Here is a 16,546-nt window from a genome sequence, read left to right on the forward strand (position 1 = left end):
TAATGTAACTGCAGCATACGCTTTCTTTTGTATGTTCGACACCTTGATCTTATAAAATTGTGTTGCCAAATGACAAAAATATTGATGGTGTGAGGCTCACTTTGATATATTAAAGGTTTTACAAATCAACAATGCCTGAATAGAATATACGAAAAGTATTGTATTGTATATATAAATGGGAGGGCTGCTCCCAATGGACTCAGTGTACAGAGGAACAGGCTACAGGCAACCGAGGTGTCCACCCGTTCGACAGTCACGACGAGGGCGTATATCTGTGCATAGGACAAGTTATTCTGCACGTAGCAGTGTGCGGGCAGTTTCTGGTATTCATATTGCAGACAGTTATATCCGAGTTTTTCTGTTAGAAATGGGTACAGAGTGATGCATCCAGTACGAGGAAACTTGTCAGCCACAGCACCAACAGTCCATCTTCAACCAGGGCAGCACCAACTGTCCACCTTCAACCAGACTGCAGTATTTGGTTTTCACTCTTCATATGATAATGATAGCCACCTCTTCATTGTGCACGTTTGTATGGCACTAACTGTCTAATGTTTTTTTCACTCACTCACTCACTCACTCACTCACTCACTCATTCATTCATTCATTAATAAACGCCCATAAACTAGGCACAACTACTGATGCATTTGAGTATCTGTAGATCCTTTTGCACACGGAACTGATTATGGCACGCACTCCGTATTTTTCTTGAGGGAAGAGTTTTTAAGACGTTTGCTTTCACCCACAGTCAAAGACATACTGAACTGAAACAATGACTTCCACAGTGCTTGGATTGTGGAACTTCATCCCGAGCTGCCGACATTTAACGATAAGCCAATTACCCTTACTTTTTGAATACAACTCGTATCTTGACACCTTCTGAAGAATTCTGTGTGTTCTAAGGGTCGGATGTTTTGATGAAAGCACGATGTTGGCCTGTGCCAATAAAATTTCACAGAATCCACATTTAACGAATTATTTATTTTGAGATATCATACACTACAACTACATACATTACAAATCACAACAGTGCATCTGACCACATAAAATTGAATACACATTGACAAATTTTCAAGTACATATGATTAGCTCATTTCAAATGCTATGTGAACAAGTCAACAATTTTCTAATATTATGCATTTAAACAAACATCATAATCACAGTACTACTGTGCCTTATATTGACAAAGAAAGAAAATGAATGAAACAGATTCATTGCACAAAAAACAATAAAGATTTTAATATCTGCACACACAATATACACTGGTCTCAACTAGAAAATTAATTAAAACAGCTTGAAACTACAACCGGTAAATAATTTTGAATGTACAGCTTTATTAATGATACTTTTTGATCATTATGAAGACAATTTGTAGTGAAAAATGGAATGTCTAATGCCTACATCACCAAGAATGTGTTGAAAAATTGATAACAATCATATTTCACTTTTTTCACTTATTTATTTATCATTTGATAAGCACCAAACAAAAACTTACCCTCGTGTGAAACCAAAATTTTGTGTGAGTGTGGTGCAAATACTACTACATAATCACTCACTGTTGTTATGCGTTTGTGATAGCCATTCAATTTATGAGACATCACTACATACAAGTACCTACAAATTTCATTAACACAACATAAAATATGGTGTCATAAATTTTAGTTTCAAGGAATACATTTTGTGGCTTAATACCTGTCTCTCCAAGAGCCGCCACCACCTCCTCCACCATAATCCCTGCTCGGGCGCCACTCTCTGTCCATATCATCGTACCGCCTGCTTCCACCAAAGTCATCGTCATAACCCCTCGACCTTCCCCCCATGGCAGGACCATTGAAGTCACTGTCATAGTGACTCGACCTTCCCCCCGTCGGAAGAACTTCAAAATCGCCATCGTAGCCCCTCGACCTCCGAGACAGTGACGGACTTTCAAATTCATCACGGTAATCTCCCCGCCTCCCGGACATAGAATCAAAATCTCTGCCACGATTCCAAGAAGGTGATCCATCATAATTTCTGCTTCTGGTGTCATGATCTCTGGGCCAATCACTATCAAGTTCCCTATGACTGTCAAAGTTCCTTCCACGTCCTGACCTGTCCCACAGAGGGGAGTTGCCTCCCCCTGACCTGTCCCACAGAGGGGGGCTGCCACGACCTGACCTGTCCCACGGAGGGGGGCTGCTACGACCCGACCTGTCCCACGGAGGGGGGCTGCCACGACCTGACCTGTCCCACGGAGGGGGGCTGCCACGACTTGGCCTGTCCCATGGAGGCGAACTGCTTCGCCCCGACCTGTCCAACGGAGGCGAACTGCCTCGCCCCGACCTGTCCCACAGAGGGGGGCTACCACGGTATCGAGCCCTACCTCTGCCCGAAGAACCAAAATCATCTTCCTCTGGCCGTCCCTTCCACCTGCCAGAGCCTCTCTCGTCCATACCTCTGCCCCTTCCACGATCGCCCCTTATACTTTCGGTGCCTCGACCCCTTCCACGACCACTAGACCCACGCCAGTCCCCTTCGGTATTTGGCGGACGACTGCCGGTAGCAGTATCCTTCACTTGTCCTGCTGGGCTGCCAGCTCGTTTAGCCTTGTGAGGAGGTGAGCCTTCCCTAGAACTAGCCTCATCTCTCTTTCGTTTAGGAGGAGATTTTTCCCTCTTTCTACATGACTCGGCACCTCCTTCTACCTCAGAACTATCTGAGCCCTTTACACTCCCGTCTTTTTTATTACGTCCACCGTCTTGCTCCTCTTTTGAAGATGACTTCTCCTCTTTAGATTGCTCTGTATTTTTTCCCAACTTAGAATTTTCTGAGACATCTGAACTCATATCTTTTTTATGGTCTTCATCTTGCTTCTCTTTGGAAGGAGATTTCTCTCTAGGTAGTTCTGCTTTTTTTTTCATCTCGGTACTGTCTGTGTGTGTGTCTGAGGAACACAATTTTTTACTGCTTCCTTCACCTTCCTCTTGTTTCCGTTTAAAATCAGAATTTCCCATCTCTTTGGATGACTCTGCATATTTGTCCATCTTACTACTTTCTGCATCATTTGAACTCCTGCCTAAAAAGTCTTTGCCATCTTGCTGCTGTTTCAGCATAAGTTCCTCTTTCTCTTTCTCTTTGGATGGTTCCACATCTTTTCCTACCTCCCCACTTTCCAAATCTATTGTTATCACCTCATTTTTACTGTCTTTGCCATCTTGCTGCTCTTTCAACAGAGACTTCCCTTCCTCTTTGGGTGGTTGTGTATCTTTTTCCACTTTTGTATCTTCCAAGTCTACTGTTACAACTTCTTTTATACTGTCTTCTCCATCCCTCATTTCTTTGAAAGGTGATTTCTTTTTCTCTTTAGATGACTCTGCACCTTTGTCCATTTTAGCACTTTCCACATCATCTGAGCTCTTGTCTCTTTTAAGGTTTTCACTACCTTGCTTCTCTTTCAACACAGGTTTATCTTTCTCTTTGGGTGGTTCTGCATCTTTTCCTACCTCCTCACTTTCCAAACCTATAGTTATCACCTCTTTCTTCTTACTATTTTCACCACATTCCTGCTCTTTTGACATAAGCCTCTCTTCCTCTTTGGAGGGTTCTGCATCTTTTCCCATATTCTTATTTTCAAGGCCTATTGTTACCACATCTTTCTTTCTGTCTTCTCCATTTTGCTGTTCTATCAACACAGGCTTTTCTTTTTCTTTAGATGATTCTGCACCTTTTCCCATTTCCAAATTTTCCATGTCTACCTTTTTCACCTCTCTACTACTGTCTTCTCCATCTTTCTGCTCTTTCAACATAGGCTTCTCTTTCTCTTTGAATGGTTCTGCATCTTTTTCCACCTCCGTATTTTCCAAATCTATTGTTATCACCTCTTTTCTAATATCTTCCCCATCTTGCTGTTCTTTCAATGTAAGCTTCTCTTTCTCTTTGGGTGGCTCTACGTCTTTTCCCACCTGTGCATTTTCCTTGTCTATTGTTTCCACCTCTTTTCTACTGTCTTCTCCATCTTGCTGCTCTTTCAACACAGGCTTCTCCTCTCTGGTCGGTTCTGCATCTTTTCCCACCCCCTTATTTTCCAAGTCTATTGTTTTCACCTCTTTACTACTATCTTCTCCATCTTGCTGCTCTTTCAACATAGGCTTCTCTTTCTCTTTCGATGGTTCTACACCTTTTCCCACTTCTGCATTTACGGAGTCTATTGTTACCACCTCTTCTCTACTGTCATCTCCACCTTGCTGTTCTTTCAACAGAGGCTTTTCTATCTTTTTGGATGGTTCTGCATCTTTTTCCATATTTGTATTTTCCAAGTCTACTGTTACCACCTCTTTTGTACTGCCTTCTGCATCTTGCTTCACTTTTGAAGAACTCTTTTCTCTTTCTATTGCTGTTTCTGCACCTTTTCTCACTTCAGTACTTTCCAAGTTCTCTGAACATATCTCTTTTGTAACTAATGGTTTGCTTTCCTCTTCTTTTTGTGATGTGGGGGAAACACACTGCACTGGACTGTTTGAACTACGACCTTCTCGTTTGGACAGATTCTCAAGTGTTCTTGCATTTAGAGAAACATCATCTGTCCTCTCTTTTTGGGATTTCTCTGCCTCTGCATGTCTTCCTGAATTTGTCTTCACTTCAGCCTTCCCTGTGTCATCTACTTGTGTCTTTTCTCTAGCAGCCATTTTATCATCTACATTATCCGGCAATTTGGAAGAAACAAGATTCTGTATGTTTTGAGTGTGTTCACCCTCTTGTTGAGATTGTTGCTTCTCAGGGTCTGGACTCCGACTACCATCACCCACTGGTGAAGTAGTGTTATTTTCGTTAGTGTTATTAAAATTTTCAGCAGTTGGTGTTATAGCTCCTGGCCGCCTCAATATTTCTCCTGCACCTACCTCATTGCCAGTAGCCCCAGTTTTGTCAGCTGATTTCACTGCAGCACAAATATTTGGATAAGGAGCAGCCTCAATGCCTTTTTGTATCTCCTCCGTGCCATCATCTACGGTCATTACATCAGGTGCATTCACTTCGCCCTCACCATGCACGTGTCTCTTACTTACGACGTACGTACCTAATCTAACCTGTTCTGCACTCCTTTGAATCTTTTCTAATAACTCTTCTGTCCCATGCAAAGGAGAAGATTTCATTTGCTTTTTCTCAGCTTTTTGCACTTTCAAATTCTGCAAACTACCCATTTTCTTTTTCTTTTCAGAGTTCAAATTCTGCACTAGATTTTTCTTCTTTTTCTTAACAGATGTAAGTGACAATGGAAGACACGACTGTGTAACAGCTCGAGCTTCAATCGTAGTACTTCCTTCTTTCTTTTTCTTTTTCGCAGCCAATTTTTGTAAACGAGCCACTTTCTTTGCTTTAACTGATGCAAGTGAGAACGGAAGGAGTGACTGCACTGTGCTCTTCACTTTACTCCGTAACATCATCATCTCAGTCCACCCGATTACCTTTTCATGGTACAACTGAAGAAGTCTCTTGTGGAGATGATTCCGTAGAATTTGCCTCTGCTCTATCACTCTTTCAGTTGTGGTGTCAAAACAAGAAAAGGATCCTACACGTACCACCGTCTGTGTCTGTTGAGAGCCACACTCGACAGCCGGTTTCACAGGTGCACCACCAACCTCCCCCGTAACTGGAATGAAGTCTGCCTGCACCTGTGCATCACGAGAAGCAGGCTTGAGAAAATGACGCGGTGTATTTACTGACGCATTCCTACGCCACTTAGCTGCATGTTCAACACACACTGGGCACTTTTCCTCCTCCAGTTTTTGTTCGGTGTTCAGTATCCGCACTTTTGCAGGCTCTGGCTTCGTAACATGTTCCTGTTTCTCGTCTGCCTCCGGTTCATGGGTTTTCTTTTCGAACCCCTCCTTTTCCTTCGCCTGCTCTTTTTCCTTCGCCTGCTCTTTTTCCTTCGCCTGCTCTTTTTCCTTCGCCTGCTCTTTTTCCTTCGCCTGCTCTTTTTCCTTCGCCTGCTCTTTTTCCTTCGCCTGCTCTTTTTCCTTCGCCTGCTCTTTTTCCTTCGCCTGCTCTTTTTCCTTCGCCTGCTCTTTTTCCTTCGCCTGCTCTTTTTCCTTCGCCTGCTCTTTTTCCTTCTCCTGCTCTTTTCCCTTCGCCTGATCTTTTACCACAACTGGGCCCTTAATAACTTGTGGTTCCTTTCTTAGAAGGTCTGGTGTCAAATTTGCTGAGGGCTTATTAGTGGCAGGAGGGGTCAAATGCGCCTGCTTTTGTGTAGGTGGAGCCTGGGATTGCTTTGAGGCTGGGGTAGGTGGCTTTGGAGTGACAGGTTGTGTCTGTGGGGGTTCAGGTGCAGATGACCCCTGTGCTGCCGCCTCCTTAACTCTTTCCTGCTGCTGCAGAAGGTATCGTGCTGTCCCCACAGGTGGGGCAGTAAATCTGAGAAGACGCACATGCCAGTCACGCAGAAGTGGTGAGCACTGGTCACTCGGGACACTCCTGCCTCCAATGTAGAGTGGCTGGATATTACGTTGACGCAGCACGAAGCGGCCCGGCATGTCGAGCCCCTCGTCCACAAGTAGTGAACGGATTGCGTCCTGGCACCTCTGCAGCACTAGATAGCGTTCCATCGACACTGGCTCTTCTGCTGTATGTGCATAACTTATCACTAAATGTAATCGATAAATTTACGATGTACAAAAATTTTTACGAGATCTTCCTCTTTACATTTACAAAGAGCCCATAATGTGCTCATGGTATTTACAACACTTAAAGAGGAATTGCACAAACATATAATATATAGGAGGGGGGAAACAAGCTCTCAGACACCCATTCATTCAGTTCACACACACAGTTATAACTGCCCCCTCTAAATTTGTTATATGCTACACGACTTACAACTGACAAAAAATTCAACTTTTACGTGCTTATTTCTGAAACAAAATTTTTATTCTACATGAATAAAATATTTAAAACAAAGTGTGTTCATATAATAACTGTAGCTATGCTATCATACACAGTATATAATGATAACTCTGTAATTGGATAATTATACTGCATAGATCATGTCCAACAACTACATGATGAGCACTAAGTTATACGCTACTACTGGTGAAAAATCACAATACCATGAAAGAAGCATTACCAAAAGAATTAAATTTGATTCGCGTATGATCCACAATGATACAAATAAATGTTTAAAAGGTACAGTTGCCAGCCGGTGTGGTCGAGCGGTTCTAGGCACTTCAGTCTGGAACTGCGCGACCGCTACGGTCGCAGGTTCGAATCCTGCCGCGGGCATGGATGTGTGTGATGTTCTTAGGTTGGTTAGGTTTAAGTAGTTCTAAGTTCTAGGGGGCTGATGACCTCAGATGTTAGGTTCCGTAGTGCTCAGAGCCATTTGAAGGTACAGTTCCCACATGATTTCCAAGTTAAAAGTTGAGTTGTAATACATACTGGGTTGTGTCAGAAGCAGTCAGTTCCAATGTGTGACAGTCATCTGCATTAATAAAAGGAAAAGAACTCATGATATGGTGGAGACTTGGCGAACAAAGTATTTTCTTTTCTCAGCTTGTTTCCCGGTAAGAATCCAAATTTCAGTGAACCAGTTCTTCCTTTCTTTTTCTTTTACATGAGAGAAAATTTTATTTTACTGGTTTTCATGGCACAAATGAAATTTTTTGAGTTGCCACATCATTTATCAGCGATTACTCCATCTTCAGCTATGATCTGCAATTGCTCTTAAGTTACAAGTTCTTGCATTCCTTCCGTCATCTGTTGCCATTCTATGTGACATCGTATCGCTGTGTGATAGAGACTTGTAGGAAAATGCTTTGAACTGCTATCACTGTAATGTAACATAAATATACTTGTTAGCAACGGCTTTTTTCAATCAGATGTCCTTCACTCTGCAGTCATAATTAACTTGAAGTTCGAAGGTGTGATGGTTGGCAAGGTACTACTTTACATTCAAATTAGTAAAAAAGAGCTGATACCAAATATCCAATGCTGATATAAACTGAGGTGACAAAAGTCACGGGACAGCAACACGCACATATACAGGTGGCGATAGTATTGTATACAAAAGGTATAAAACGGCAGTGCACTGGAAGACCTCTCATTTGTACACAGGTAATCCACGTGAAAAGATTTCCGTGTGATTAAGGTCACACGGTGGGAATTCACAGACTTGGAACACGGAATTGTAGTTGGAGCTAGACACGTGACATTCCATTTTGGTAATTATTAAGAAATTCAATATTCCAAGATAAACAGTGTCAAGAGTGTGCTGAGAATGCCAAATTTTAGGCCTTACGTGTCACCACGGTCAACACAGTGATCGACGGCCTTCACTTAACAACCGAGAGCACTTATGTTTGCTCAAAGTTGTCAGTGCTAACAGACAAGCAACACTGTGTGAAATAATCACAGAAATCAATGTGAGATGTAGAAAAAACGTATCTGTTACGACAGTGCAGAGGAATTTTGCATCAATGGGCTATGGCAGCAGATGAATGATGTGAGCGGCTCTGCTAGCAGCTAGACATTAAATGGAAGCACCTCTCCTGGGCTCGTACCCATTTCAGTTGGACCCTAGATGACAGGAAAATCATGGCCTGGTCAGATAGGACACAATTTCAGTAGGTAATAGCTCATGGTAGTGAGAGTGGGGCGCAGACTCCACGAAGCCACGGACCCAAGTTGCGAACGAGGCACTGTGCAATCTGGTGGTGGCTCCATGATCTGTGTGGGTTGTGTTTACACGGAATGGATTGCGTCCTCTGGTCAAACTGAACTGATCATTGACGAAATAGTTATGTTCGGCTACTTGGAGACCATTTGCAGCCATTCATGGACTTCATGTTCCCAAATAATTAAGTCATGTCACTGGGCCACAACTGCTTCCAACTGGTTTGAATAACATTATGGACAATTCAGGCGAATGATTTGGTCACACAGATTGCCCAACACGAATCCCATCAAACATTTATGGGACATAATCTAGAGGTCAGTTTGTGCGCAAAGCCTACACACCTTTGCAATTGTGGATTGCTATAGAGGCAGCACGGCACAGTATTTCTGCAGGGGCCGTAACTTGTTTGGTCCATGCCATGTTGAGTTGCTGCACTACACTGGGTAAAAGGATTGTTCTAGACAAGCAGTCATCCTACTGCAACATTCCGAATAATACACACTCCAGGGAGGAATGGTAATAATCTGTGTGCCACCTCTTCCACGGGGTGGTAGTCACTGCTGAAAATATGAAGAATAAAGGAATGAATGAGTGAGGAAGAAAAGAAGAAAGGTTAGAGCTTTTACATACTGTCAACACAAGAGGCCACTGGAGTTGGAACATTAGCACAGATTGGGTAATGATGGGGGGAAGGAATCTGGTGTGGCCTTGAAAGAATCATCTGCTGTAATTTTGGAAAATCAGAGAAAAGCCAGACTGAAATGCTTGGATAGAGTTTTCAGCTAAGATCTTACTTAATATGAATTTATACTCTGTTCAAAATTATTTTTGTATTGACACTTCTTCAGACATGCATGGAAGTGTTAAGCAAGCAAAGTTGCCACATCCTGCTTGGAACACACGAATAATACTACATTTCACGTAACTCATTCGAAACTACCAACTATATAACTGTTGCACAATAAAATAGCAATGAAGACCAGGAATAAAATTTTGTTAGAAACCGACCAAGACATCGTTAACTGGGGCATGTCTGCTGGGTACCCAACAGTATCATAACTGAATGTCAACACGGAAGGCCCAAAATACAGACAAGCTGGGAGCTAGATTCCGCAGACTGTGAGAGGGAAGCCAAGAACAACTGATTCAGCACCTTGAAAACTGAAACCCTGAAGTTAAACAGTAGAGCAGCCAAGAGGGCAGACTGGTTTAGAAAACAAGTACATTCAGTCACTTATTGCGGGGAGGGGGACCTGCTATAAAATCTCTACCTTACTCAAGCTCATTCTCAGAGTGAGGCCATTCTGTCAAAGGGGCGTCATTCCATCTGCATCACAGAGACTGATGGAAGGCCAGCTCTATCAAGCTGCAGGATGCTCTGGTGGATTCATTAAGTGTTTATAAGCTGCTGACAACCTGGAGTTCACCACTACAAGTCCAGAGCCGTCCGGCCACAGGCGGGACTTTTGATCTACAAGTCACAACTTGTGCACTAGGAGCCTATGTCGGCACTATTGGAGTAGTACAAGTACTGCCTTACTGGCTGTACACTGAGACTGCCACTCAGGCCGTCTTTGTTGCTGTTGAGTCTTCCACATTCACAGCATCTTGGCTGGGAATGGACAAGCATAGCTTCACTCATCCAGAGTGCTGAGGCTCCAATTTAAGTCGACTACTGCCCCACAGGCATGTGGAGATGCAAAGCCACCGCACCCTTCTAAGGACTACAGCATTGACCGAAGGCAATGTCAGGATCTGTGCTCATCAAGTTCCTCGTCTGCTTTCGAGCAGTGCAGACTTAGGATCATCACCACTAGGCAGTGCCAGGAAGATGATGGACTGACTATAAAACTTTCACCAATAAATGATTTAACTGAATAATGTTTCGTCAGTGCTCTGGCACTCCACTGAATCATTCTCCCCACTCTTTTTCAACCTCCTAATAACCACAAGGCCCCAACTTGGGTCACCATACAGTGTGTGAACACTGAGCTGCTATTAGTGTGTTCTCAAAGAGCTGCACTACATTCTTGTTTCAGTTTTATTTACAGCAACAAATTTTTAAGATTGTCTACATACAATTTATGAAAATGCATTTCCACATGACATTAATGAATTTCCTACAAGTGGAAAACTACATATGAGAACAATTATGTTAACATTAGAGTATATTTTCATCTGCTACAAACCATAACTCCATCAGATCTCAAACAGGAAATACTTGGACTTAAACATGGTGAATAACACACTGCCCGCTCCTGTGTCAAGACTTAAGTGCTCGCCTGTTATGTTTTATGATCAGCTACGAAGTTATATATAGTCTCTTTCCATAAATAACTTATGGCCAGATAGGTAGCCATACCAAGAAACCAGGTCTTACAACACCGTAAGCAAGTTTGTGCGACCATCCTGGAATAGACTTGCTTTCTTAAATATGACCAATAAGTTGCTGAATTACTGATACTCTTTTCTATGACATGATCATGAACAGGACACTATAACTGATAATTAGCAATGAATCTAGTTTGGTAAATGGAAGTATCAAGCATGCATTTGGTCTTATGCCTGTTGTGACTGCTGCCTACAAGGCAAGTACATCCACTAATCTATTCAGCATCCCCTCACACCTAAATTTTCATCTTCAATAATTTTTCAGCTTCCTCTACTTTCTTGTAAATTTCTTGACCAATGTTTACATTATTGTTTTTGTTTGTACTCAAAGCTGCAGCAGTATTCTGATGACCTTGTTAATGGAGATATATGAGTTTCCACCAGTTTTTTCTCTCTTGAAGTACACACACAACATGCAAGCCCTTTCTCCTGACTGACCTCGTATGACAATACCATGACCAAGAGGAGAAAATCAGAAAGTTTCTACTAGTGACAATTTACCAAATTGCTTTTGACACTGTTCAACAGCACATACCATACAACGAATAGCATATTATATTCCGCAATCATAAGAAATGAAAACAAATAAAACCAGAATGTGGAATCTATGCTCTCACAAAACAGTAAAAGTCTCAACCTGAAAAACACTACGTGTGGGAAGTGGTGTTGTGGTAGTGTGGGTGAAGGTTTGGCAACCACCAGCAATTGCTGAGGACACCTCTTGGGAGACTGGCTGAATACGTGCTGTACCTCGCACAAGTCACACCCCACTACTTCCTACGTGTCTGTCATTCCTCAAGAAATTTTAAACAGAATACAGTGTCTTGAGCAGTGCTCCACCTCACTCATTGTTTGGTCCTGGAACTGAACTCAATTTTGAGTGGCTATAACAGTCCAGAATATGCAACAGTAACTCCACCTCCCCATTGCAAATGGTTAAGTCTGGTACAGTGTCAGTTAATGCAGTTCAGAAGGCAGTGTTTACCTCAACAGCAACTTGCCTCAATTGTACCCTTACATAACTGTATTATATGGCTGGCTACGTGAACATCAGTGCCTGTAGGTAGAAGCTTCAAAGGCTGAGTTTCTTTGCAGAAAATTTTACAAAACTTCTGCTCCTTACATTTGTGCCCCTCTCACTCACTTTTCAGGACTCTGCTGCATCTCAATTGGTAAAAACAGAACGCTTATAGCATTACTCTGTTGTCCACCTCTCTGACTGTTAAAAACCCTTTTTCTCTGGAATGGTCAGATGTATCTAGCAGAAATTTATGTCACATACTGAGGTCTATAGTACCTTGGCTTTTCAAAAAAACTGAAGCTTCTACGTCAACATAATCAAAAGATACCACCATTTACATCACATATTTTTGATACTCGCAAACTCACTCATCAAAGAATGTTGGGTACTTCTTGTTGGCCTAGAATCATGGAATTTGAGAAAAGGGAAGGTTTCACTGCACAACCAAAGGAGAAAAATCTGGAAACTGTATTTCTGTAAAAAAAAAAAAAAAAAAAAAAAAAAAAAAAAAAAAAAAAAAAAAAAAAAAAAAAAAAAAAAAAAAACCACACACACACAGAGAGAGAGAGAGAGAGAGAGAGAGAGAGAGAGAGAGAGAGAGAGAGCTCTTATCTGACTGACTGCTCATCCCATTTTTCTCAGGATCAGGCAGATGAACTAAGTTGAAATTTATGTCACATACTATGGTCTATGATGTCCACCCCAAATCCCATATCATTAAAAAAAAAATGTACTGCTCTTCTCTGAACTTTCTTGATATACTCTATTAATCCCATCTGGTAAGGATACCAGACTGCAGCAATACTCCGAAAGAGGATGAACAAGCATAGTGTAGGCAGTGTCTTTAGTAGAGCTGTAACATTTTCTACGTATTGTGCCAATAAAACACAGTCTTTGGATTGTCTTCCCCACAACATTTTCTGTGTGTTCTTCCCGATTTAATTTGTTCATAATTGTAATTCCTAGGTATTTTGTTGAATTTACAGCCTTTATAGTCGACTGATTTATCATGTAAGTGAACTATAACAGATTCCTTTTAGCATTCATGCAGATGGCATTACAACTTTTCGTTATTTAAGGTCAATTGCCAACTTTCACACCACGTAGATATTTTTTCTAAATTATTTTGCAATTTGTTTTGATCTACTGATGTCTTTACTAGGCGATAAATGACAGCATCATCTACAAACAATTTAAGATGGCTGCTCAGATTGTCTCCTAAATCTTTTATATAGATAAGTAACAGCAGAGGGTCTCTATCACTACCTTGTTCTGTTTTACTCTATGACTTTCCATCAATTACTATGAACTGTGACCCCTCTGACAGGAAATCACGCATCTAGTAACAATAACTGGTACTATATTCCACAAGCATGCAATTTCACTACAAGCCGCCTGTGACGTTTTGTGTCAAAAGCCTTCCGGAAATCTAGAAATACAGAACCGGTTTGAAATACCTTGTCAATAGCACTCAGCACTTCGTAGGTGTAAAGAGTTAGTTGTGTTTCACAAGCACGATGTTTTCTAAATCCGTGTTGATTGTCTGTCAATAGACTGTACTATTCCAGATAATTCACAATATTTCAAGAGAATGTGTGTTCCAAAATCCTGCTGCATATCAATGTTAATGATATAGGCCTGTAATTTAGTGGATTACTTCTACTACCTTTCTCAAATATTGGTGTGACCTGTGCAACTTTCCAGTCTTTGGGTATGGATCTTTCTTAGGGCAAATGGTTGCATAATGATTGTGAAGTATGGATCTATTGCATCAGCATACTCTGAAAGGAAGTTAACTGACATATAGTATGGACCAGAAGGTTTGCTTTTATTAAGTGATTTAAGAGCTACTCTGAGGATATCTACTTCTAAGTTATTCATGTTGGCAACTGTTCTTGATTTGAATTCTGGAATATTTACTTTGTCTTCTTTGGTGAATGAATTTTCGGAGGCTGTGTTTAGTAAGTCTGCTTTGGCAGCACTGTCATCAATAGTATTTCCATTGCTATCACGCAGAGAAAGCATTGATTTTGTCTTGCCGCTAGCATACTTTACATACAACCAGAATCTCTTTGAATTTTCTGCCAGTTTTCGAGACAAAGTTTTGCTGTGGAAACTATGATAAGCATTTAGTGTGAAGCCCACACTAAATTTTAAGCTTCTGTAAAAGATCGCCGATCTTGGAGATTTTATGTTCATTTAAATTTGGCTTGCAGTATGAACTAACTGCTCAAAACAATTTTTAGAGAAGGCATTTAGCACAATTCTGGATGATGTTTTATGTGCACCTCCAGATTTAAACCTGTATTTTCGACACCATATTGAGGGTAAAGTCACCACCAACTATAATTGTATGAGTCGAGTAAGTGTTTGACATTAAACTTATGTTATCTTTGAACCTTTCATCAATCGTATCATCTGAGTTGGGATGTCAGCAAAAGGATTTATTATTTTATTCCGGCTGCCAAGGATGACCTCTGCCCTTACTAATTCACTGGAACTATCCACTTAAATTTCGCTACAAGATAAACTACTACTATCAGCAACAAACACGCCACTGCCAACTGTGTTTAGATTATCCTTTCGGAACACCGTTAGGTTCTTTGCGAAAATTTTGGCTGAACTTATTTCCGGCTTTAACCAGCTTGCAGTGCCTATAACGATTTGAGTATCAGTGCTTTCTATTAGCGCTTGGAGCTCTGGTACTTTCCCAACACAGCTATGATAATTTACATTTGTTATACTGATGGTTCTGTATCTATGTTCTTCCTACGTTCGACCCACATCCTTTGAGACTGAAGCCCTTTTTATATTCGCCCGAGACCTCTAACCTAAAAAAACCACCCAGTCCATGCTGCACAACCCCTGCTACCCATGTAGCCACCTCCTGTGAGTAGTGGACTCCTGACCTATTCAGTGGAAACCGAAACCCAACCACCCTCTGGCGTAAGTTGAGAAGGCAAGAAATGACTTTATTGCTCATACGACACATATCAGAATTTATCCATCATCAGATATCCTGGAGCGATTACTGCATCTAGCCTGCGAATTTATGTTTCACATACAACTTGAAAAGCCATATCTTCGTGCAGTAATCTGTCTTGGCTATCTGATGATGGATAAATTCTTAAATGTGTCATATAAGCAATAAAGTCATTCGTCACCTGAGTTGTGACTTTTACTGTTGCAGCCAAGTCAGCCTGAATACAAAACTGCTAATTATAATAATGGTCACCTGCCTCCTGCATGATTTTATGTCACATTTATACTACTGAAATTAAAACATTCTCGAAAATCTTGGAATATCTGGGACTGATATCTTGCCAGTATCAATGTTGATAACAGCCAGAAACAGAATGAATGAGGTATCTGTATACATAAATAAGTTTGTATGGAATCCTCAGTGTGAGAGTCCTGCTTGCACCTAGCCAATTTTTTCGAACCACATTACTTTTTCCTTCTAGACTTTTCGTCAGGTTATAAAAACTCTTAATTATTTTCAGTTTTAAATAAGGAAGTACAATACTTCAGATATCTTTTGATAGTACAAGTGTATTTCACCCATTAGACTACAAATTTTTGTATCAGTGGAGGCATTTTACAGAATGTCAACAAGAGAAACAGATCACTGTCATTGTAAGCCTGTTACCTTGAGAATTTTCTGTAGTTGAAGTCAGTAGTACATTTTCAATTTCCACCTCCTTGGTTCAAAATTCTCATTAAACGTTGACAGCATCCCTCAAATTATGTACATATTACAATTGTCGTAATTAACTGTATATTTGTGGTGCTTATAAAAATATATGTTTGGAAAATTGCATCACTTTTTTAAAACTTCATGGCACAATAAAAGTTGGTGCCAGACTGGGCCTCACCCCAGAACCTTTGCATTTCATGGGGAAAATTATTGGTTGGTTAAAATAGCCAGTCACAACTCACTACCTACCCTCACAGCTTTACTTCCACCAGTACCTCTCTCTTATTTCTCGATTATCTTACTATTTCTCACTTTTACAATAGTTACAACTAAAAAATGTTGAAATATTGGAAATTTTGTATTTATTGCATATACTCTCTACCAGTGAGGAGAGAGCAATATATACGAGGGTGGCTTTATAAGTCTGGTAGATTTCAATGAAAGAATAAAACATTTCTGTTGTACCTTCACGGCAAGTATGCTTGATTAGTCCAAGGATTGTATAAAGAATTTCAATAATGTATAGTTCATTGTTGACAGCCGTCTGAATTGGTCAGCATATCCACCGTGATTGAAAATGGAGAAAACAGTTTTGTGCTGTTATTAAACATTTTCCTTTGAAGGGTCGGACTGCAGCACAAATCAAAAAAGAACTGGATGAAGTTCACAAGGTCTCTGCACCCTCACTGAAGACCACTTACTTCTGGATTAATGAATTTAAATGTGCTTGGACAATCACAATCCAGTTATACAACAAAGGAAACATTGGAGAGGAAAAAAAAAAAAAAAA

At 40.9% G+C, this 16,546-nt stretch overlaps 1 protein-coding gene across 5 annotated transcripts in view; it reads right to left on the bottom strand.

The window, feature by feature from the left end:
- Nucleotides 1-1,001: 1,001 nt before the first annotated feature.
- LOC124716908 (serine/arginine repetitive matrix protein 2-like) overlaps nt 1,002-16,546 on the bottom strand; it is a 182,455-nt gene continuing 166,910 nt past the window's right edge. For 3 of the 5 annotated variants that reach the window (XM_047243470.1, XM_047243471.1, XM_047243472.1), the window contains one exon: nt 1,002-6,601. In XM_047243470.1, the coding sequence (XP_047099426.1) occupies nt 1,686-6,601 (4,916 nt within the window). In that variant the 3' untranslated portion in view covers nt 1,002-1,685. The remainder of the gene's footprint in view (nt 6,602-16,546) is intronic. The other 2 variants (XM_047243474.1, XM_047243473.1) reach the window with 2 other exon arrangements.

The sequence above is a fragment of the Schistocerca piceifrons genome, chromosome 9 (assembly GCF_021461385.2).
Source record: "Schistocerca piceifrons isolate TAMUIC-IGC-003096 chromosome 9, iqSchPice1.1, whole genome shotgun sequence".
Classification (NCBI taxonomy): Eukaryota; Metazoa; Arthropoda; class Insecta; order Orthoptera; family Acrididae; genus Schistocerca; species Schistocerca piceifrons.